This window comes from Tribolium castaneum, chromosome 7 (assembly GCF_031307605.1).
Source record: "Tribolium castaneum strain GA2 chromosome 7, icTriCast1.1, whole genome shotgun sequence".
Taxonomy (NCBI): domain Eukaryota; kingdom Metazoa; phylum Arthropoda; class Insecta; order Coleoptera; family Tenebrionidae; genus Tribolium; species Tribolium castaneum.
Window position 1 is genome coordinate 2,311,865 of NC_087400.1, and position 24,306 is coordinate 2,336,170.

Sequence of the window (24,306 nt, forward strand, 5' to 3'; positions counted from 1 at the left end):
AAACAAAACCTTAAACAAAGTTAAGGTCAACAAGGTTAAACTTTAATTTTATTAATGGTAAATTTATTTCATAACAGTCTAATTTCAATTAGGTAATTTAATTGGTTACGTTCAAGACAAACGTAAAACACTAAACAAAGCTAAGATCAACAAGAGTAAACTTTATTTGTGGTAAATTTGTTCTATTACTGTCCAATTTTATAACAAATTAGGTACATGTAAAGTTAGAAAATATCCCGGCGCATCCACCAATTTTTAACTTAAGTTTATCTTGATGGTTAAGATACAGCCAAACGTTAAACAAGATTAGGGTTAACAATGTTAAACTTTAACTTTTTTAATGGTTAATTTATTCGAACACTGTCTAATCTTATTACAAATAAGGTGCTTTTTACGTTAAAAAAATGTTTTGGCGCATCCACCAAATTTAAACTTTTTGTTTATTTTGTTGATTAAGCTGAAGATGAACAAAACCTTAAACAAAGTTAAGGTCAACAAGGTTAAACATTAACTTTATTAGTACTAAATTTATTTCACCACAGTCCAATTTCACAGTAAAGTACATTTGAAGTTAAAAAAAATACCCCGGCGCATCCACCAAATTTCGACTTTTTTTGTTTATTTTATTGACTAAGCTGAAGACAAGCATAAAACCTTAAACATAGTTAGGGTCAACAAGGTTAAACTTTAACTCTATTAGTGCTAAATTTATTTCATCACTGTCTATTTTCATAGTACAGTACATTTGAAGTTAAAAAAATATCCCGGCGCATCCACCAAATTTTGACTTTTTTGTTTATTTTATTGTTTAAGCTAAAGGCAAACATATAAAATCTTAAACATAATTAAGGTCAACAAGGTTAAACTTTTACTTTATTAGTACTAAATTTATTTTATCACAGTCTAATTTCACAGTAAAGTACATTTGAAGTTAAAAAAAATGTCCCGGCGCATCCACCAAATTTCGACATTTTTGGTTTATTTTATTGGTTAAGCTAAAGACAATCATATAAAATCTTAAACATAATTAAGGTCAACAAGGTTAAACTTTTACTTTATTAGTACTAAATTTATTTCATCACTGTCTATTTTCATAGTACAGTACATTTGAAGTTAAAAAAATATCCCGGCGCATCCACCAAATTTTGACTTTTTTGTTTATTTTATTGGTTAAGCTGAAGACAAACATATAAAATCTTAAACATAATTAAGGTCAACAAGGTTAAACTTTAACTCTATTAGTGCTAAATTTATTTCATCACTGTCTATTTTCATAGTAAAGTACATTTGAAGTTAAAAAAATATCCCGGCGCATCCACCAAATTTCGACACTTTTTGTTTATTTTATTGGTTAAGCTGAAGACAAACATATAAAATCTTAAACATAATTAAGGTCAACAAGGTTAAACTTTAACTCTATTAGTGCTAAATTTATTTCATCACTGTCTATTTTCATAGTAAAGTACATTTGAAGTTAAAAAAAATATCCCGGCGCATCCACCAAATTTTGACTTTTTTGTTTATTTTATTGACTAAGCTGAAGACAAGCATAGAACCTTAAACCTTAAGGTCAACAAAGTTAAACTTTAACTTTATTAGTGCTAAATTTATTTTATGACTGTCTAATTTTATAACAAATAAGGTACATTTAAAGTTAGAAAATATCCCGGCGCATCCACAAAATTTTAACTATTTTTTTATTTTATTAGATAAAATGAGGGTTTAAGCAAAGTGAAGGTCAAAAATTTTAAACTTTAACTAAGTATTAATGTTTGATTTGTTCGAACACTGTCTGATTCTATCACATTTAAAAAATATCCCGGCGCATCCACCAAATTTGAGCTTGTGTTTATCTCGGTTAAGATGAAGTCAAATATTAATCTAATGTAATTAGATTGTATTGTTTAGATTAAGCAAAGTTAAGGTCAACAATGTTAAACTTCAAGCTCTTTCATTGAATCAAATATTTGTCGAGTTGTTTCGCCCAAAAAGAGTAAAACGAATGTAGTTATGAGAACAATTAGTTGACATTTTGCGCTCTTCTTGATTTAATTTAATCTCGGCCTTTGACCAAATTAAAGCAGAAAATTTGCAATAATAGAATCCAAGCCGCAAGAATCGTCTCGCTCGTCTCTAATCTAATAATTAAAATCGAATTAATTAATTTGAAATTTATATTAAGTCTGTTCTTGGCTTGAGTAATGGTTTCCCGGGTTGTCCTACCGAAAGGTCGCTCGAAATGTTAATTTAATTTAGTTGAATCCGATCGAAGAAGAAACTGCTGACTTCATAAAGCCACAAAAAATAATTGTCTAAAGTGGATGGGACGGGAGACTGCCTTTAAACCACTGACCTCTAAGGGATTAAGCCAATCGATTATTGCCTCAGCCACTTTATACAGGAAAAACAGGAGAGCTTTGATGCGCCGAACAGATTGTGTTAACGTAATCCTCGCTTTTGATTGTCGCCCAAAAATAAATCAAAAACTTTGCTAACGCTCAAGTTGTTGTTTCGGCGGAAATTTATTGACATGTAGCCATTTTGCGAGTTTCTAATTTTAAAAGTTTGAATGTCGCTTTTTATCAGGCATACAATTTACGTCTACAGATTTGGGATAAGAAAGTGGGGGCTAGTTTAATGGAAATTTTAATTTATTTTACGCGTGAAATTATCGCTGAAGGAAGATAACATAAATTATTTTTAGCCAGAATTCAATTCCAACCCAGAAAGTTATATAAATTGTAGGTAATCAAACGACCAGAAAGAAGAAAACTGAAATATTTCGAGAAATTTCTTCACTTATCTTAAATTATTGAATTACATTAAACATAATTTAAAATTTGGTGAATGCGCCGAAATAGTGTTCGAATAAATAAACCAATAAAAAAGTTAAAGTTTAACAATGTGGACTCTAATCTTGTTTAACGTTTGCCTATATTTTAACCAACAAGATAAATATAAGTTAAAATTTGGTGGATGCGCCGAGACATTTTTTTAACTTTAAAAGTATCTTATTTGCAATAAAATTAGATAGTAATAAAATAAATTTACCACAAATAAAGATAAAATTTAAGCTTGCTGAGCTTAACTTTGTTTAAAGTTTCGATTGTCTTCAGCTTAACCAACAAAATAAACAAAAAGTTAAAATTTGGTGGATGCGCCAAAAAATTTCAATGTAAAAAGTATCTAATTTGTAATAAGATTTCACTATTATCAAATAAATTAACCATTAATAAAGTTAAAATTTAATTTTCTTCATCTCAACTTTGATTAAGGTTTTGTTTGTCCTCAGCTTAACCAACAAATTAAACTAAGTTAAAATTTGGTGGATGCGCCGGGATATTCTTTTATCATCAAATAAAGCTTATTTGTAATAAGGTTAGACAGTGTTCGAATAAATTAACCATTAAAAAAGTTAAAGTTTAACAATGTGGACTCTAATCTTGTTTAACGTTTGCTTATATTTTAACCAACAAGATCAACATAAGTTAAAATTTGGTGGATGCGCCGGGACATTTTTTTAACTTTAAATGTATCTTATTTGCAATAAAATTAGATAGTAATAAAATAAATTTACCACAAATAACGACAAAGTTTAAGCTTGCTGACCATAACTTTGTTTAAAGTTGCGTTTGTCTTCAGCTTAACCAACAAAATAAACAAACAGTTAAAATTTGGTAAATGCGCCGGAAAATTTTCAACGTAAAAAGTACCTAATTTGTAATAAGATTTCACTATTATCGAATAAATTAACCATTAATAAAGTTAAAAATTAATTTTCTTCATCTTAACTTTAATTAAGGTTTTGTTTGTCCTCAGCTTAACCAACAAATTAAACTTAGTTAAAATTTGGTGGATGCGCCGAGATATTTTTTGTTCTCAAATGTATCTTATTTGTAATAAGGTTAGACAGTGTTCAAATAAATTAACCATTAAAAACATAAATGTTTAAAATTTGCTAACCTTCATCTTAAATAACGAGATAAACAAATAAATTAAAATTTGGAGGATGCGCCAAAAAAATTTAACGTAAAAAATACTTTATTTGTAATAAGATTAGAGAGTGTTTGAATAAATTAACCATTAAAAAAGTTAAAGTTTAACAATGTGGACTCTAATCTTGTTTAACGTTTGCCTATATTTTAATCAACAAGATAAACACAAGTAAAATTTGATGGATGCGCCGAGACATTTTTTTAACTTACAATAAAATTAGATAGTAATAAAATAAATTTACCACAAATAACGACAAAGTTTAAGCTTGCTGACCTTAACTTTGTTTAAAGTTTCGTTTGTCTTCAGCTTAACCAACAAAATAAACGAAAAGTTAAAATTTGGTGGATGCGCCGGAAAATTTTCAACGTAAAAAGTACCTAATTTTTAATAAGATTACACAATAATCGAATAAATTAACCATTAATAAAGTTAAAACTTAATTTTCTTCATCTTAACTTTGATTAAGGTTTTGCTTGTCCTCAGCTTAACCAACAAATTAACCTAAGTTAAAATATGGTGGATGCACCAGGATATTTTTTATCATCAAATGTACCTCATTCGTAATAAGGTTAGACAGTGTTCGAAACCATTAAAAACATAAATGCTTAAAATTTGTTAACTTTCATCTTAACTAACGAGATAAACACAAGTTGAAATTTGGTGGATGCGCCAGGACATTTTTTAACTTTAAATGTATCTTATTTCCAATAAAATTAGATAGTAATAAAATAAATTCACCACAAATAAAGATAAAGATTAAGCTTGCTGACCTTAACTTTGTTTAAAGTTTCGTTTGTCTTCAGCTCAACCAACAAAATAAACAAAAAGTTAAAATTTGGTAGATGCGCCGAAAAATTTTCAACATAAAAAGTACCTAATTTGTAATAAGATTACACAATGATCGAATAAATTAACCATTAATAAAGTTAAAATTTAATTTCCTTCATCTTAACAAATTAAACTAAGTTAAAATTTGGTGGATGCGCCGGGATATTTTTTTATTATCAAATGTACCTCATTTGTAATAAGGTTAGACAGTGTTCGAAACCATTAAAAACATAAATGCTTGAAGTTTATTAACCTTCATCTTAACTAACGAGCTAAACACAAGTTGAAAATTGGTGGATGCGCCGGGATATTTCTAAAATTAATTTTAATTTTTAAATAAACCTTATTTGTGATAGGATTAGACATTGTTCGAATAAATTAATCATTAATTAGTCATTCCTTATCTGTCGTTAATTGGCTGGAGCCAGTAATTAAGTGTTGATTAATGAATGATTTAACTTGGTCCAAATCCAGGAAACGAAAGCTTCGCCTGAATTTTAGTTTGTGGAGAATCCTATGAGATTACGAAAGCACTGACCCACCCATTATAAAATAACCTACTTCCGCAACTGCAGCCCTCACCGGATATGAATTACTTTAAGTCTTTCAAACTATCGCATTACAAATATTCAGTTACCACTCAGTTTTCGGTCAAATTGCTTGCAGGAATTAAATAAACTCCAATGATTTCTTAAACAAGCAATCAAAAACCTAATCAGATCAAAGCTGGTTTGCGAACTTTGAGATCAAACGGCGGCTTCACGTCGAACTAAAAATAGCACTCATCCATTTTTAAACAGAGTTATAAGAAAAATCCCAGCGACTGATCAATTCGACAAAAAATTAATTGAAAACCAGGACTAAAAATTAGTTTTTGCAATTTTGAACGCAAACACGCCCCAGAACTTTAGCTTTTGAGTCCCAAGATGCTGTCGCAGCTTTAATATTCCGCACGGTCTCGGAGGTCAAAGTCGAGTGTTATTGAACAGACCATATATTTCAGTCACGTGTCGTGTCTAAGTCATCTATAAGACTATACCAACGCAACAACTATCTTTAACGGATTTTAGTTACAAGTGTTGTAATGAATATTAACACAGTCTTGCCAAAAATGTGAAAAATTGCGCATAAACAGCACACGTTGGCTGTGGGCGCGCTCTAGTAGGTCTTAAGGTTAATGGTTTCCGTCGAGATCTCGTGGGGAACAGAAGGTCGTACCCTCCAGGAATATCTACAACTTTATTGATGCAACTTTGGGGCAAAACTAACAATATTAGTTGTGAATGCACGTGTAAATACAATTAGTGTGTTGCTGAAAGCACTATCGAGTTTCCAGTTGGAGAAAAATTTAATTAAATGAGTGAACGAAATGTAATGCATAATTTTTATTTCGCCAAATACTAGAATGTAATAACGAACACACGTTTATTTGTGCCTCTGTGTGAGATATTAGACGATTGTGTAACGAATAACTACCTAATTAATTAATTAAATGTTCGCTGTTAATTCTAAATTAACAAAGTTCTAGTAAGTCTCATTATCCAATTGTGGTTAACAGCTTACTCAATTTAGCGCCGAGCTAAATCACCAAAAACCGAGACTAAAGTTACCTTTTAAACGACAAATTATGGCTTTGTCGTTAAATACTCGTAAAACTTACGAAAATATTGCTAGAAACGAATCAAAGACACTTTTTTTAAAATAAATTAAATACTTAAAAATTTATATAACTACGAATAATTAATCATCTACTTGTGGCCTGATAATTAAATACTTTAATAATGCATATAATTACAAGTTACTTTAACAATAGTCTATAGTTTGATATATTTTTGGATGACAATTACTTGGTTTGTTGACCGATTTAACTTTTTTTAAATTTTTTAATTTTCTCATTTACGGCTAAACTATTCTAAAAAATGGAACTATTTTGACTCGTACCTATGCAAAATGATCCGGGGAATCGATTGGCGTCAAGAAAATTGCCAAATTCCCAATAGTTTTATAGTTATGAATTTTTTTAAATTTTACCAAATTTTGAATTTGTCTCCAATTTATTCGAAAACTGTTAGTCGGAGAACAATAATTGTTTTTGAAAACAATAGATAATTTAAAGAGCTTTCCAACGATAATAAACTTCATGGGGTTATCTCTAATAGTTCCGGAGTTATTGCTTGAGAAATGTTCCGGGTACCGAAAATCGACAAAATCTGCGACGAAAATTGAAAAAATCAAACGTCAAAAAATCGAACATATGGACTTTTTGTAAACTTTTAACAACTTTTGTGGGTTGTTAAGACATGTAGAAGTCCATAAAAATTTACTGGAGTGAGTTTAAAAAAATTTTTTTTTCACCTCTTTGAAGGAAGTGTTAACTCTGGGAAATTTTAAGCAAAAAAATTCAAAATTTTAAATCTCATGAAAAGTTGGTATAATACAGAAAATGAACCGCTGAATTCAATGGAACAAACCGCATTGCCCTACGGCTTTTAGTTTTCGAGTTATAAATTTTTTTATTGAATAAAACTGTTCACCATAAATAATGGCTACGCTAAATTTAGCCAAAAAATTTAAAAAATTATATTCTTGTGAAAAATTGATATATTATGTAAAATGGGCCGTAGAACTCAACCGAACAAACCGCATTGCTCTACAACTTTTAGTTTTTTTTTTATGAATTTTTTTAGTGAAAAACTTTGATCGCCTCTGTAGCCGGAACCGTTGCCCAGAGCGGCACCGAGTTTGGACGAAAAAATAGAGTAAAATAAGCGCTATCAGATGTTTTTTTGTTCGTTGCTCTAAGTCTTACAGTTTCCGAGAAAAACGCAAAAAAGGTTTCCATTTTCACTTTTTTTCAATTTTCAACCGCCAATTACGGCGAAACTATTAGAGTTATCGTGAAACGGAAAAATGGAGGATAACCGAAATAAAAAAACTCTACAAAATGGCATAGGACTCAAGGCGATATCTCGCAAAAAATTTTCAACTTTCAAACGCCGATTACGGCCAAACTAAAAGAGCTAGAAGAAAACGCTTTTTTAGATCAGAAAGAGCACATCAAAATCCATAAGATAGAATCGATTTTATTTGATTTAGAGACACTTTAAAAATTAACCGATTTTAAGGGGGGGGGTGTTAACTTTTTTTTATTTTTTTTTATTTTCTCATTTCTGGCTAAACTATTCAAAAAAGTGGAACTATTTTGATCCATGCCTATGCAAAATGATCCGGGGAATCGATTGGCATCGAGAAAATTGCCAAATTCCCAATAGTTTTTTAGTTATAAATTTTTTAAAATTTTACCAAATTTTGCATTTGTCTCCAATTTGCTCGAAAACTATTAGTCGAAGGACAATAATCTTTTTTGAAAAGAATAGATAATTTAAAGAGCTTTTCAACGATAACACACTTCATAGAGTTATCTCTAATAGTTTCGGAGCTATTGCTCGATAAATGTTCCGGGTACCCGAAATCGGCCAAAATCGCGACAAAAATTGAAAAAATCAAACATCAAAAAATCGAACATATGGACTTTTTATGGACTTTTAACAACTAAAGTGAGTTGTTAAACCAAAACATTATTGTTTTCTATACTTTAATTATGTTTTAATATTTATATTTTTTATTATATTACAGTATACTATGTTTGACTTAAAATTGTAGTTCAAACCGTGATTTTTTTAACAACTTATAATAATAATTATTGTTTTTTTTCTCTATATAAATGTGTTAATTAACAATTTTAAAAAAAGTCAATTAATAATAATAAGTAGTTCTTGGGCTGCAGTCAAAAATCCGCTGGAATATTATTGAGACATCATGGATTGATTTTCGGATCGGACTTTGTTGGTTTATTTTTTGAGCATATTGTGCTGCAGTTTTAGTAATTTCCTTTTCAATTATTTGTAAATTCGGTGAAACGTTGGATGCGCCAGTGTTCGTCCTTAACCGATATATCACCGATCCATATTCAGTTCCGTGCTTGAACAAAGCCTTCAATTTCCATTATTTGCCTTAACAATCATCTGTATGAAATAAAAGTGTTGATTTTCGTCGCACTTTCCGGGTCGGACCTTTCAACAAAAAACTAATCTCAAATTGAGATCGAGCGCCGTTAAAGGAGCAGAAAATTTCAAATGAGAATTGTAATTACAACTCATTTATTTTGTCGCATTTCATTATTTTTTTAAAACTGAGCGGAATTATTTACTTTGATCGATTTGATGGCAAGGCACAATTTCCCGAGTAGTTGCGATTTATTGATGGTCAAGATCAAGTTATTAGCTAATGAGACCGAGCATGAAATCCGGTAATTGCGATGGAATCATCAAATGTGGCTATGAATAAACAACTTTGGCCGGCCTACGGAGGACTATGGGTTAGGAGGCGAAACGCACCCAAAGATATAGTGCGGCAGAGGAAAAATGAGGGCGCTTCCAGCGTTTACTTAAATTAATTGTTAAGTTTTGCACTCTTAACAGACTGGAAAAAACCAAAAACATGAGAAAAAAATTATTCAAAATTTAAAATTTGCGCTTGTATTTTTCAAAACGCTGCAAATACGGTTGAAGATACAAGAAAAATGTTGGGACGAAAGTTGTAGAGAATTAAATTTTCTTGAAAAAAGTCAGCGAGACCGTATCTCCATCGTCAACGGTTTAGGCCCTAAAGACGCTCAAGCGACGAATTACCGGTGGTCAAGTAACAAAAAGTTAATTTATACCTAAACCGTTAAAGATAGAAATATGCTGTCGCTGACTTTTTTATAGCAAATTTAATTCTCTACAACTTTGTTCCTTACATTTTTTTTGTATCTCTAACTGTATTCTCAGCGTTTTGATAAATATGCAACGGTGCGCAAAAAAATATCAATTTGTTTGCGTTCCACCTTATATTTTTGCGAACGCTGCAAATACGGTTGAAGATACAAAAAAAGTGTAAGGAAGAAAGTTGTAGAGAATTAAATTTCCTACAAAAAAGTCCGCGAGACCATATCTCTATCTTCAACGGTTTAGGTGAAAATTAACTTTCTGTTACTTGACCACCGGTAAAATAAACAAATCAGTCGCTTGAGCGTCTTTGAACGACTTTAGGGCCTAAACAGTTGAAGATAGAGATATGGTCCCGCAGACTTTTTTGTAGGAAATTTAGTTCTCTACAACTTTGTTCCTTACACTTTTTTTTGTATCTTCAACCGTATTCCCAGCGTTTTGTTAAATATACGCCGGTGCGCAAAAAAGATCGCTTAGAATTATCAATTTGCGTTCTACCTTATATTTTTGCGAATGCTGCAAATACGGTTGAAGATACAAAAAAAGTGTAAGGAAAAAAGTTGTAGAGAATTAAATTTCCTACAAAAAAGTCCGCGACACCACAGTTCTATCTTCAACGGTTTAAGTATAAATTAACTTCAATTCTTGACTACCGGCAAAATGAAACAAATTCGTCGCTTGCGTGTCTTTGAGCGACTTTGGGGTCTAAATGGTTGAAGATAGAAATATGGTCTCGCGGACTTTTTTGTAGAAAATTTAATTCTCTACAACTTTGTTCCTTACACTTTTTTTGTATCTTCAACCGTATTCCCAGCGTTTTGTTAAATATACACCTTGCGCAAAAAATATCGCTTAGAATTATCAATTTACGTTCCACCTTATATTTTTGCGAACGCTGCAAATACGGTTGAAGATACAAAAAAAGTGTAAGGAAGAAAGTTGTAGAGAATTAAATTTCCTACAAAAAAGTCCGCGACACCATATTTCTATCTTCAACGGTTTAGGTATAAATTAATACAATACTTGACCACCGACAAAATGACGCAAATCAGTCGCTTGAGCGTCTTTGAACGACTTTGGGGCCTAAATGGTTGAAGATAGAGATATGGTCTTGCAAACTTTTTTGTAGGAAATTTAATTCTCTACAACTTTGTTCCTTACACTTTTTTTGTATCTTCAACCGTATTCGCAGCGTTTTAGAAAATATGAGAGAGAGTTTAAAACAACTGCGCTCTCTGGCGACATTAGCGAAACTATCGAAAGAGGAACCATTTTTTTTGGACGTTTCGCATCCTAGCCTTTCGATATCCGTAGCCAGTCCAAATTCGAAAGTAATCACACATTTTTCAACACACTCGCCCACATTTGAATACTTGATGGCGTTTCAATTAAAATTTATTGAGATTGAAATTTTTCGCGATCGGACGTGAGCCGAGTTATTAATTGAGTTCGAGCATGATAAGCCGATTTTTCCGTGTATCGTTTAGAAGGGTTATTACTTTCATGTAAAACGATTCGTTTAATTTGGAAAGTTTTATTGCTCCGGAATAAATCACTCCTTCGCGTAAACAATTCGTCCAAAATATCAGATTTGTGCCTATTTTTAACGTCCGAAAGGGCACTGTTAATACTGTTTGTTCCCAGAGGAGCGCAAATTTTTATGGTAAATTATGTAAATCTGCAGCCGCGCAAATAGAAAAATAATTACTTGTGAAAATATTTAATTTGGGAAAAATGCCATGCCGCCTCGCTGAGCCAGTGTCAGGGCGTATAATGTGCGGGGGATTTTGGCACGAAAACGCGTACATAATCGTTGATTTAGAGCAGTGAAAGCGCCTATTGTGTCCTTATGAAACATTAACTAACCCTTGTGTACTTAAAGCAGATTTTATTCGGTGGCGCCCTTCGATCTTTGGGAAAATTTGTCGGGGGGAAAAATATATTACCAGAGTTCGGTTATTCTCACAAGTAATTATAAATAAACGAATACGCAGTAAATCTGTGTCGTGACGTTGCGACGTAAAGGGATTTCGGGAGGCCGACTAGATTTAATAAAAGGCCAAGTCGGAATTTTATTGATGATTGAATGCGATCGATTGTGGAGGAGCGAGAGAGCTTTAAATATTTATAAATTTGGGGGAAATATTTTGGAAGTTTTAAACTTTGGAGGACTTTTAAATTGATGATATTTTATTGATCAACGGATTAGGTGGGTAAACACATTGTTTGTTGGCAGTTTTCGATTTGTGGAAATTGTTTGTTTAGAGGCCAAATTGGGTGGCGCAGCAAATTTCAGAATTTAAAATTATTATACAGAGTGAGTTAAAAATCCAAAAAGTGCGTATTTTCTTTAGAAACTTTTATTGACCCATCTGTTGAGAGCCACTGTGTGGCTTATGGTAGTTTATTAGCAGTTATTTTTCAATAAAGAAATGGAGGGTGAGTTAAAAATCCAAAAAGTGCATACTTTCTTCAGAAACTTTTATTAACCCACCTGTTGAGAGCCACTGTGTGGCTTATGGTAATTTATTAGCAGTTCTTTTTTAATAAAGAAATGGAGGGTGAGTTAAAAATCCAAAAAGTGCGTACTTTCTTCAGAAATTTTTATTAACCCACTTGTTGAGAGCCACTGTGTGGCTTATGGTAATTTATTAGCAGTTCTTTTTCAATAAAGAAATGGAGGGTGAATTAAAAATCCAAAAAGTGCATACTTTCTTCAGAAACTTTTATTAACCCACCTGTTGAGAGCCACTGTGTGGCTTATGGTAGTTTATTAGCAGTTATTTTTTCAATAAAGAAATGAAGGGTGAATTAAAAATCCAAAAAGTGCATACTTTATTCAGAAACTTTTATTGACCCATCTGTTGAGAGCCACTGTGTGGCTTATGGTAGTTTATTAGCAGTTATTTTTTCAATAAAGAAATAGAGGGTGAATTAAAAATCCAAAAAGTGCATACTTTCTTCAGAAACTTTTATTGACCCATCTGTTGAGAGCCACTGTGTGGCTTATGGTGGTTTATTAGCAGTTATTTTTTCAATAAAGAAATAGAGGGTAAATTAAAAATCCAAAAAGTGCGTACTTTCTTCAGAAATTTTTATTAACCCACCTGTTGAGAGCCACTGTGTGGCTTATGGTAATTTATTAGCAGTGAATTTTTTCATTAAGCAAAATAGAGATGGTAGCGCATGAGCGTTTTGAGAGTTTTTCAAAATCGTGGCTAACATGTTCATTGGTGTGGGAGGTTCGAATCCCGGTCCCGGCAAAAAAAATGGTGTTTTTTTTCGTCAATTTAATAACAAAACACAAATTGAAATAGAAGAATAATCTAGTAGTCCAAGAAATTAATTTACCTCTGCTGTTTTGACAATAATATTAAAATTTTTGCTAATTTTTATAATTCTAGTTCAGCGGTTCTCAAAATTTGGAACTTTAATTTCAAGACGATTTTTTCGGAAAACTATGCATTTTTGAATTACATAAATTTTGTTTTGCCATCTTTAAATTTTTGTTAAGCCATTCTCTAACACGCTGTATATAAGCATATTAACATGTGACCAAAATTTACCTTGTATTAACATTTTTGAATGACAAATTATGACTTATTATTAATTACTCTGTATAAAAAATTTAATTTAAAAAAATGTGTATTTGTTCGAATTACCATTCTTAATATACAGGGTGCTCCATTTTGAATGTAAAAATAAAACACCCTGTATAGAGTAAAAATTTACCTACAAATGCATTGACAGGACGCCAATAATTTATTAACCACAATTGCTCCAAACACTATTTATTCATTTTATTCATCCCCTGGTCAATAAATAAATACAGAAAAAAATACGAAAAAATAGACGAGCTCTCTCGCTGATAAATCAAGCAATTTTCCTAAAAGTCAATATTTTTACGTCGCCACACTACCACATTTCTCTTATACAGAGTGACAAGAAAAAGCTTTAATTTTCCGTGGTGTGTATAAAAGTAAATCACGGCGCACGCATTAAGCAACCGCTCGTAAATATTATAGACATACCGAGAAAATAACAGTGGACAAAAAACAATATTCCTAAATTAAAAAAAAAGTCCCAGATACTCAAATAAGATTGGCAAAAGTTCTAATGCCTCAAAACTTCCAACATATCGATACCTCAAGTTTATTACTTTTCCAAAGAATTATCTCTCCTGTCGTTGATTCCCATCAGATCTGGGTCACTGTAATAACACCAGTTTTTCCAAATTAAAGCAAAAATTCGCATTAAATAAATTAGAATTGATTTCGTTGAAAAAAAAAACTGTTCACTAAAAAGATAGTTATCAGGACATAACACGAATCGATTGCTCCTGGTCATCGAGTTTATCATGCATCTGCAATTAGGGCGAGATTAGGAAATAAACGACAGTTTATTTCCACTTGAAAAGTCGATGTGTACACTTGTGCATATTTGATGCCAATATTTGAGAAATCGGAGTGAAACGTGAGCTCATTTCGTGACAAATCGAAAACTTGGAAAATGTTGGAAAAAAACAGAGCACTGACCAACAATTCCATTTAAAAGTGTGCGAGTGACAATCTCATTTAGAACTTGCTTTCTTTAATTAAAAAAATTGTAATTATACTTGGAAACGTCCAGACAAGGTTTCAATTTCGATAACGGAATTATTTTCCAATATTCATTCATTATTCCATCCATATTCGGGTTTTATTAAAAAGCTTATTTCGAAAACTGTTACGGGTTCATTTGTGCTGCCATTTCGTATTATTGTTACCGTATTACTGTAACAATACATTTATTGAGCGAAAAAGTTAAATTTGTATAATTGCAACTGTTTATTGTTCAGATTATTCCAACAAAAAAATCAGGTGCAAAAGCTGCAGCTAAAGCATAATGTTCAGTAACAAATATAAAAAAACAAAAACTTGGAAATTATTATTTGTAATTGTACAAACATTGATGAACACCAAATAAACATAAAAAATGCATAAAACCAATTGGCCGCTAAAATTAAATAATTAGTATTAACATGACGATCAAATTTAATTAAAATTGTTATTAAAATAATTTTCTGCTATTTTGTGTATAAAATAATGGACCTAAACTAAACTAAATATTTAACACAAAATACACTGTAAAAAAATAGTAAAACTTGCTTTAAAAAATTTCCGCAATAATTGAGTTTTTGCTAAATAAGCGCTTAGAAAAAGTGAATTTTTGTTCATTTGCAATTGTAAAAATTATAATAAACAACTCAAACATTTGGTTTAAATTTTTTTATTTAAATTTTATTTGTGGTAAAAATGGTGGATGCGCCGGGAAAATAAATAAACTTAAAAATTTGGTTTTAAAATCAAAGAAAAATATTCTCTACATTGTGTTTATAAAACTATCATCAAAAAAAATTAAAAATTCACTTCCTGTGACTATACAGGGTAAATTAATTGTGGTTAGTTTCTGAAATATCCTTGAAAAAAAACAAAAATACACTCTTGATGCAGCGTTAGATTTTTAAATACTTAACTAAATCAACATTGTTTTATAAATTGCAAATTAACAAAACAAACTGATTGCATATTAAAATTCATCATGGCACACTAGATAAATTAAAATTAAAAAAATATGCACGCTATTAAATGTGGGTATAAAAATGGTGGATGCGCCGGGAAAATAAATAAACTTAAAAATTTGGTTTTAAAATCAAATAAAAAAATTCTCTGTATTGTGTTTATAAAACCACCTTCAAAATAAATTAAAAATTAAATTCTTGTGTCTATACAGGGTGGTTTGTTTCTGAAATATCCTTGAAAAAACAACAAAAATACACTCTTAATACAGCGTTTGATTTTTAAATACTTAACTAAATCAACATTGTTTTTATCTCTTAAGCAGTCAAGACAAAGTTAACAATAATAATAAAATCGGATATTAATTTTATAATTTCCTAACAGTGGTAATCAACTAACAATAAAAACTAGTTAAAAAAAATTGCAAATTAACAAAACAAACTGATTGCACATTAAAATTCATCATGGCACACTAGATAAATTGAAATCGAAAAAATATGCACGCTATTACATGTGGGTGTAAAAATGGTGGATGCGCCGGGTGAAAAATTTTGTTAACATTATTCTGTTACCACCTGTACTTGATGCATAACTCGAAATCTAATTATTGAATATCTTCATTTTGCGACAAATTGCTTCACCACATTTCAAAACTAAACCAATACAACTAAACTAATATGCAAATCACCACTAAACTAAATCTTAACTCTCAACTCCCATACGTTTCCAAGCGGCCAATTATCGTTCGCGGTCAGTTTCTCCCACTAATCAAACTTTCCCAACTCTACAGACGCCAGGTAACATCGCTGTACTTACTTACTTATTAAACTAATTAACCCACACAATAATGTACAGCAAAACACAATATTCACATTTGGTAGTTGGTATTTCATCGATTCGTCGTGTCTCCGACTGTATTCCAATTCCAAAGCTAGTTCCTCTATGCCCGCACATATTTTAGAAACAATTCAATTTCAGCCATAACTTCCAGCTCGACCAAATAAACCAAAGTTAATTTTTTCGAAATTACAAACAACGGCCCGATCGGACATGAAATTGCGCTCAGTTGCTTTGAATTCAATGCTGGCGACCAAAGTTAATTAACCACTGATACAAAATTGTTTTCTGGCTATTGTTTTTCAATTAAAAGCGACCGATATGACTATATATACAGGGAGTTTCAAAAATACCACTTTTTTACTACTGAAATTAATATTTTTTTAACTACCAAACTAACAATTAAATAAACACAAAAATAAATAAACGAAAGTTGCAAGTAAAAATAGAAATACTACAAAAGAAAGGAATAAAAAATAAAACATAAAGACAATAACAAAAAAGTGAATTTGTACCTAAACTGTACAAGATATAAATATGGTATTGCGGACTCTTTTGTAGAAAATTTAATTCTCTACAACTTTGTTTCTTACACTTTTTTTGTATCTTAAACCGTTTTCACAGCGTTCGCAAAAATTAATAATTCTAAGCACCGTCGCATATTTATCAAAACGCTGGGAATACGGTTAAAGATACAAAAAAAGTGTAAAGAACAAAGTTGTAGAGAATTAAATTTCCTACAAAAAAGTCCGCGACACCATACTTGTATCTTCGACAGTTTAGGTATAAATTAAGTTTCCGTTACTTGACTATCGAAAAAATTAAGCAAATCCGTCACTTGAACGTCTTTAGGGCCTAAACCGTTGACGGTAAAGATATGGTCCCGCGGACTTTTTTAAAGAAAATTTAATTCTCTACAACTTTCTTCTTAATATTTTTCTTGTATCATTAACCGTATTCGCAGCGTTTTGAAAAATACGAGTCGAAGCGCAAATTTTAAATCTAAAATAATTTTTTTCTCATGTTTCTCATGAAAATTTTAGTCTCAGTTTTTCTCAGTCTGTTACGAGTGCAAAGCTCAACATTTCTGCATTTTTTCCAAGTAATTCGTAAATTAGTTAAATTTTAATTAATTTAAAACGATTTGGCGCTGAGATGTTGTAACGCTCGGAGCGCCCTCAGTTTTACTCTGCCGTACTATATCTTTGGGTGCGATTTTGTAACTTGTTTCGCCTCCTAACTCATAGTCTTCCGTAGTTTATAGCATAAGACCTAATTTTATCTAATACATTTTTCAAAAAAGCACGTATTCATAAAGAAACTCAAATTATTTTAAAAACATCAGAGTTAAAAGCTACCTCATCCAGAAATGCAAAAAAATATAGGGTGTTCCATTAAAAATAAATATTTTTTTTCGAAAAAACCCTCTATAGGTGAAAATAATTTTGAATTTTTACGAAAAATAATAAATTTTCTAGCATTTAAAGATCAATAATGGGTGACAATTGTGTGCAAAAAGTCGAGTTTAATTTATTCATGTTGGCAATTATGCGTACAATGACAAGAAGCCCGCACTGCTTTGAAGCCCATTGGGGCATAAAATTAATAAATTGCATCGTAATTTTCCAAAAGCAAGTGAACCATGTGGTAGGTGCTAATAAAATATGTACGGTGTTAAAACCAGAGGTCTCAACCACACTTACCATTATTTCATATTTTAAATAAATCCTATACGCAGAACCGATAAATGAATGTAAAATGTCCGCTCGCGTCGTGAAAAACCATCCGCGAAAATCAAGTCGGCCGGGTTAACAACAATCTCGAATCGGGCACACCTCCCTAGCAATGTGTGCATGTTGCTATCCCAAGGCCTCTAGATCGGGGGGGTGCGAGAGGTTGCGAGCGGCACAACAGTACATTGCTATAGAGCACAGTAGGCACACACTGTATTTTTTTTCCGACGCTCTCGATTTTCTCGTCCAGAGGCTCCTACGACCGTCCGCACTCCATGCCGTCGGTATATTGATCACTTTCCCACTATTTCACCTGTGCAATCTCTCCGGCCGGAGCGTTTTAGGGAAACTTGTGCTTGCCAGGCCGCGGAAATGGCAACAATGAAGTCCCGATTTCCCCCACCGCTTTCTAAGCTGGCTTGGGGCTGCCTAGGCGACCGCGCACGCCAAAGACTCGCTTATTGTGTTATAAAAAATTAACAAGAGAGAGTCGGACACCTATGATTCATTTTTCAGCTAGCGACTTACTGACGTTTCAGAAGCGGTTTTACTAAAGTTTTTGTTATTTATGGCACGGGAGAGAGTTGAACAAGAAAATCGATTAAATTGTAATTTAACTCAAAAAACTGGGCGAGAAATCGAAAAATTAAAAGAGGCATATTTTTGGAACACATGGTATATATTTATTCGTAAATATAGTCACAAATTGTAGGTACAAATTGTTCACCAATTATCTTAAAAACTAAAAAATTCCACTAAAATTACGTTCAGTGGAATTTTTAATGTTAACAAATTTACCCGGCGCATCCACCATTTTTGCTACAAACCAAAGTCGTCTATTTTTCTAATTTAGCACCACTTTTGTTTAACATTTTTTATAATTATGTTATCAAAGATAAAGAAAAATTGTAAAATATTTATACAGCGTGTTCAGGAATAATGTAACAAAAATTTGAAAGTATTAGCTGTTTCAAAACTATAAATGCCAACGTTGCATTTTCTCTCAAAATTAGCTGTTCGTCTACTTCAATGAGAAATCAAATCATAAATAGGTATTTTACAATCTTTGTAATATTATAAAAAAAAAATTCAATAAAATTGAAAGAGGCATATTTTTGGAACACGTGGTATATATTTATTCGTAAATACAGTCACAAATTGTAGGTACAAATTGTTCATCAATTATCTTAAAAACTTAAAAATTCCACCAAAATTACGTTCACTGGAATTTTTAATGTTTACAAATTCTCCCGGCGCATCCACCATTTTTGCAACAAACCAAAAGCCGTTTATTTTTCTAATTTAGCACCACTTTTGTTTATCATTTTTTATAATCATGTTATCAGAGATAAAGAAAGATTGTAAAAAATGTATACAGCGTGTTCGGGAATGGTGTAGCAAAAATTTGAAGGTATTAGCTGTTTCAAAACTATAAATGCCAACGTCGCTTTTTCTCTCAAAATTAGCTGTTCGTGCACTTCAATGAGAGATCATAAATAGCTGTTTTACAATCTTTTTAATATTATTAAAAAAAAAATCAATAAAATTGAAAGAGGCATATTTTTGGAACATATGGTATATATTTATTCGTAAATACAGTCACAAATTGTAGGTACAAATTGTTCACCAATTATCTTAAAAACTAAAAAATTCCACTAAAATTACGTTCAGTGGAATTTTTAATGTTAACAAATTTACCCGGCGCATCCACCATTTTTGCTACAAACCAAAGTCGTCTATTTTTCTAATTTAGCACCACTTTTGTTTAACATTTTTTATAATTATGTTATCAAAGATAAAGAAAAATTGTAAAATATTTATACAGCGTGTTCAGGAATAATGTAACAAAAATTTGAAAGTATTAGCTGTTTCAAAACTATAAATGCCAACGTTGCATTTTCTCTCAAAATTAGCTGTTCGTCTACTTCAATGAGAAATCAAATCATAAATAGGTATTTTACAATCTTTGTAATATTATAAAAAAAAAATTCAATAAAATTGAAAGAGGCATATTTTTGGAACACGTGGTATATATTTATTCGTAAATACAGTCACAAATTGTAGGTACAAATTGTTCATCAATTATCTTAAAAACTTAAAAATTCCACCAAAATTACGTTCACTGGAATTTTTAATGTTTACAAATTCTCCCGGCGCATCCACCATTTTTGCAACAAACCAAAAGCCGTTTATTTTTCTAATTTAGCACCACTTTTGTTTATCATTTTTTATAATCATGTTATCAGAGATAAAGAAAGATTGTAAAAAATGTATACAGCGTGTTCGGGAATGGTGTAGCAAAAATTTGAAGGTATTAGCTGTTTCAAAACTATAAATGCCAACGTCGCTTTTTCTCTCAAAATTAGCTGTTCGTGCACTTCAATGAGAGATCATAAATAGCTGTTTTACAATCTTTTTAATATTATTAAAAAAAAAATCAATAAAATTGAAAGAGGCATATTTTTGGAACATATGGTATATATTTATTCGTAAATACAGTCACAAATTGTAGGTACAAATTGTTCACCAATTATCTTAAAAACTAAAAAATTCCACAAAAATTACGTTCAGTGGAATTTTTAATGTTAACAAATTCTCCCGGCGCATCCACCATTTTTGCAACAAACCAAAAGCCGTTTATTTTTCTAATTTAGCACCACTTTTGTTTATCATTTTTTATAATCATGTTATCAGAGATAAAGAAAGATTGTAAAAAATGTATACAGCGTGTTCGGGAATGGTGTAGCAAAAATTTGAAGGTATTAGCTGTTTCAAAACTATAAATGCCAACGTCGCTTTTTCTCTCAAAATTAGCTGTTCGTGCACTTCAATGAGAGATCATAAATAGCTGTTTTACAATCTTTTTAATATTATTAAAAAAAAAATCAATAAAATTGAAAGAGGCATATTTTTGGAACATATGGTATATATTTATTCGTAAATACAGTCACAAATTGTAGGTACAAATTGTTCACCAATTATCTTAAAAACTAAAAAATTCCACAAAAATTACGTTCAGTGGAATTTTTAATGTTAACAAATTCTCCCGGCGCATCCACCATTTTTGCAACAAACCAAAAGCCGTTTATTTTTCTAATTTAGCACCACTTTTGTTTATCATTTTTTATAATCATGTTATCAGAGATAAAGAAAGATTGTAAAAAATGTATACAGCGTGTTCGGGAATGGTGTAGCAAAAATTTGAAGGTATTAGCTGTTTTAAAACTATAATTGCCAACGTCGCATTTTCTCTCAAAATTAGCTGTTCGTGCACTTCAATGGGAGATCTAATCATAAATAGCTATTTTACAATCTTTTTAATATTATTAAAAAAAAATTCAATAAAATTGAAAGAGACATATTTTTGGAACACATGGTATATATTTATTCGTAAATACAATCACAAATTGTAGGTACAAATTGTTCATCAATTATCTTAAAAACAAAAAAATTCCACCAAAATTACGTTCAGTAGAATTTTTAATGTTTACAAATTCTCCCGGCGCATCCACCATTTTTGTTACAAATCAAAGTCGTTTATTTTTCTAATTTAAGATCACTTTTGTTTATTCTTTTTTATAATTATGTTATCAGAGATAAAAAAGATTGTAAAATATTTATACAGCGTGTTCAGAAATGGTGTAGCAAAAATTTGAAAGTATTAGCTGTTTCAAAACTATAAATGCCAACATCGCATTTTGTTCTCAAAATCAACTGTTATGAATTATTCATGCACTTAAATAAAACATCTAATCATTAATAACTATTTTACAATTTTATTAATGTTATTAAAAGAATAATTCAGTAAATTACGACGTTGGCGTTTTTATAGTTTTGAAACAAGTAATAGATAAAAAATGGCAAAACAAATCGATTAAAAAAAATCTGTAAATCGAAAATGGTTAGTTTTCCCAAAAATCATTCTGAAATTAAAGTCCCAAATTTTGAGAACCGCTGGTCTAGAATTATAAATTTTTTTGACAAAACAGCACTAAGTTAACTTTTTGGTCCTCTACGTTATTCTTTTATTTAAATTTGTGTTTTGTTATTGAATTTAACGAAAAAAAAAAACAAAAAAATTGACAGGACCGGGATTCGAATCTCCCTCACAAATAAACATGATAGATACGATTTTAAAAAATTCTCAAAACACCCATGCGCCAACATCTCCAATTTGCTTAATAAAAAAAATAACTGCTAATAAACTACCATAAGCCACACAGTGGCTCTCAACAGGTGGGTTAATAAAAATTTCTGAAAAAAATACGCACTTTTTTGAAAAATGATATAAGTTTTTAACTCGTCTGTTCATCACAGATTTACATACAAAATATTGCTAAGCCATTCCTTAACACCCTGTGTAATTAACTTTTATTATGATGTAAATGATTAAAAAAATATTAAAAAAACTTTGTATTTGTTAATAAACGATATTTTTTGCTGTAAAGGCTTATTTTACATAACAAACTTCACAATACAAAACAGAAAACGTTTCGGCCTAAAAATACCATCATCAGTTCTAAATTACAATTATTACGAAAAACACGAACGCCTTTAAATTATATTACTATTATTATTATTATTATTATTATTATTGCTATTACTATTATTATTATTATTAAAACAGCTCAACCATTTTGAAAAAAAATTATCAGAATTTCAAAGCTCTAGCTAAAAAGTTACTAATGTAGACCCTAAAAAAATCACCTTGTACGTAATAATGTTCATAAAAAAATATATATTTTTTTTTAAAACGCTCATGACAAAGAACACTTTTGTTGGCCAATGTGTAAAAATTTGCCCTTTCTTTACTGTTTCGAAAAAGCCAGCAGGATTTACTTGCAAGTCAATTTTTTTTAATAAAATAGCAAAAACATTTTGCTAAAAACAGACTATTTCGTTGAAATCTTTCCTAGTAAATAATTATGTATTGAGCTTTTTTCTGTAAAAGTGGCCCCAAAGAGAACATAACATGTAAAATTTCCGAGAAAAACCCGGAAAATTCCGGCTAGTTTAGAAGTTATTGATGGATAGAGGAAACGCATATTTTCGCTTATTTACTCGTCGATTAAGCGTAAACCGTTTTTTTAATACGATTTTTCGTTTTGTGTTCTTTTTCATCACATGTGAGAATAAATAATAAACCACCCATTTTTTATTTAACATATTTATTTTTCAAATTATCTTCTGTATTCACTATCACTTAAGTAGAACGTGTGGGTTTTGTAATAATACCCTAAATTGACAGTTAGTTAATGTTTTATTAGGCTGATATAGTGAAATGGGTTTATTTTTAGCTTTTCCAATAACGTGGGTGATTCTCACTTCTGACAGGTCATACACCTTTTATTCCAAAGCGAGTGAAATATAGTTTGTTGCAATTTCACGTCAATTTTTAAAAGTAAACGAACAAAAACCAAGTAAAATTCGTTAATTTAGCGAAACAATTACAACGACAATGCAATTCCACGGTGGGTGTAATCGCTTTTTGTGCTCATCCGGTTATTAGCAAAATGCCGCTTGTAAACATTTCACTCCCACGTGGGATTTTTTTCACTGAAAGCCTAAGACAAAATCACCCCGAATTTTTATTAATTTTTCTCAAAATAACGAAGTTACAGTCTCTCGACTTCAAGGTAATTAAACCACTTTCCGTCGATTTTTCGAGTGCAAGTGGGTGATTTTTCCGCAACGAGCATCTCGGTGGAGTTAAAGTGTGACAAAACAGGACGATGTGGACGTTATGTCCGCTCCATTCGTTCCAATGTCGGGCCATTAGGACCGGCTCTGATTCCACTCCTAAGTCTTGTTTATAAATACAAGCCTTAAGCTTCGGTACGGCGTTTCCGGGACTTGGAGATGGGGTTTTCTTTCGTAAAGAACTTTAAGACACTAACAATGGAGAGATAAGTGGTTTGTGTTAAGCCCAATGCTGCCAAACAAATTATTATGCCTGGGGGATGGGCCTAAAGCTAATTTCATCGGCAATAACCAAGTTTTGTGACAGAATTTTGAGATTAATAAAATAAATAACTAAAAAGTGAAGAAAAATAAAAAAAGCAAAAAAATTAGAGAAGAAACAGAAATAAAATATCAAACAAAAAAGATAATAACAAAATTATTACTTAAATCACTTAAAGCAATAATGAAGAGCATTCAAAAAAAAACAAAAAATTAAGAAACTTATAAAAAAGTGTAGAACAAAGAAATAACAAATTATTAAAATGAAGAAAAATAATAAGCATTTATTAATTATTTAAAAACATGTGTTACACCATTAAAGAACATGAAAATTTAAAATTAAAGTAGATTAAGAAAACATAAAAATAAATGCATAAAATAAAACGAGAAAACAAAAAAGTAAACGGAACAAAATATAAAAACGTATAAAACTGAAAATTAAAAAATTAAAAACCGAAAAAATTAAACAAAATTATAATCTTCATAACAAAAATTTGTACAGATCTATTGTTTCTACGTTGTTTATTGTTTCCAACTTAGTTACAATAAATTTTAATAAATAAATTCTACAAAAAAAAATGAAAAAAAAATAGTTTGAATCTTTGCAACAGCAAGTTATCT

At 30.7% G+C, this 24,306-nt stretch overlaps 1 protein-coding gene across 5 annotated transcripts in view; it reads right to left on the reverse strand.

The window, feature by feature from the left end:
* GABA-B-R1 (metabotropic GABA-B receptor subtype 1) overlaps window positions 1–18,118 on the reverse strand; it is a 170,828-nt gene extending 152,710 nt beyond the window's left edge. For 3 of the 5 annotated variants that reach the window (XM_064357715.1, XM_064357714.1, XM_064357717.1), the window contains exon 1: window positions 17,695–18,117. In XM_064357715.1, coding sequence (XP_064213785.1) covers window positions 17,695–17,697 — 3 coding nt within the window. In that variant the 5' untranslated portion in view covers window positions 17,698–18,117. Of the gene's footprint in view, window positions 1–17,694 lie in introns of all 5 variants that reach the window. The other 2 variants (XM_064357713.1, XM_064357716.1) reach the window with 2 other exon arrangements.
* Window positions 18,119–24,306: the final 6,188 nt, after the last annotated feature.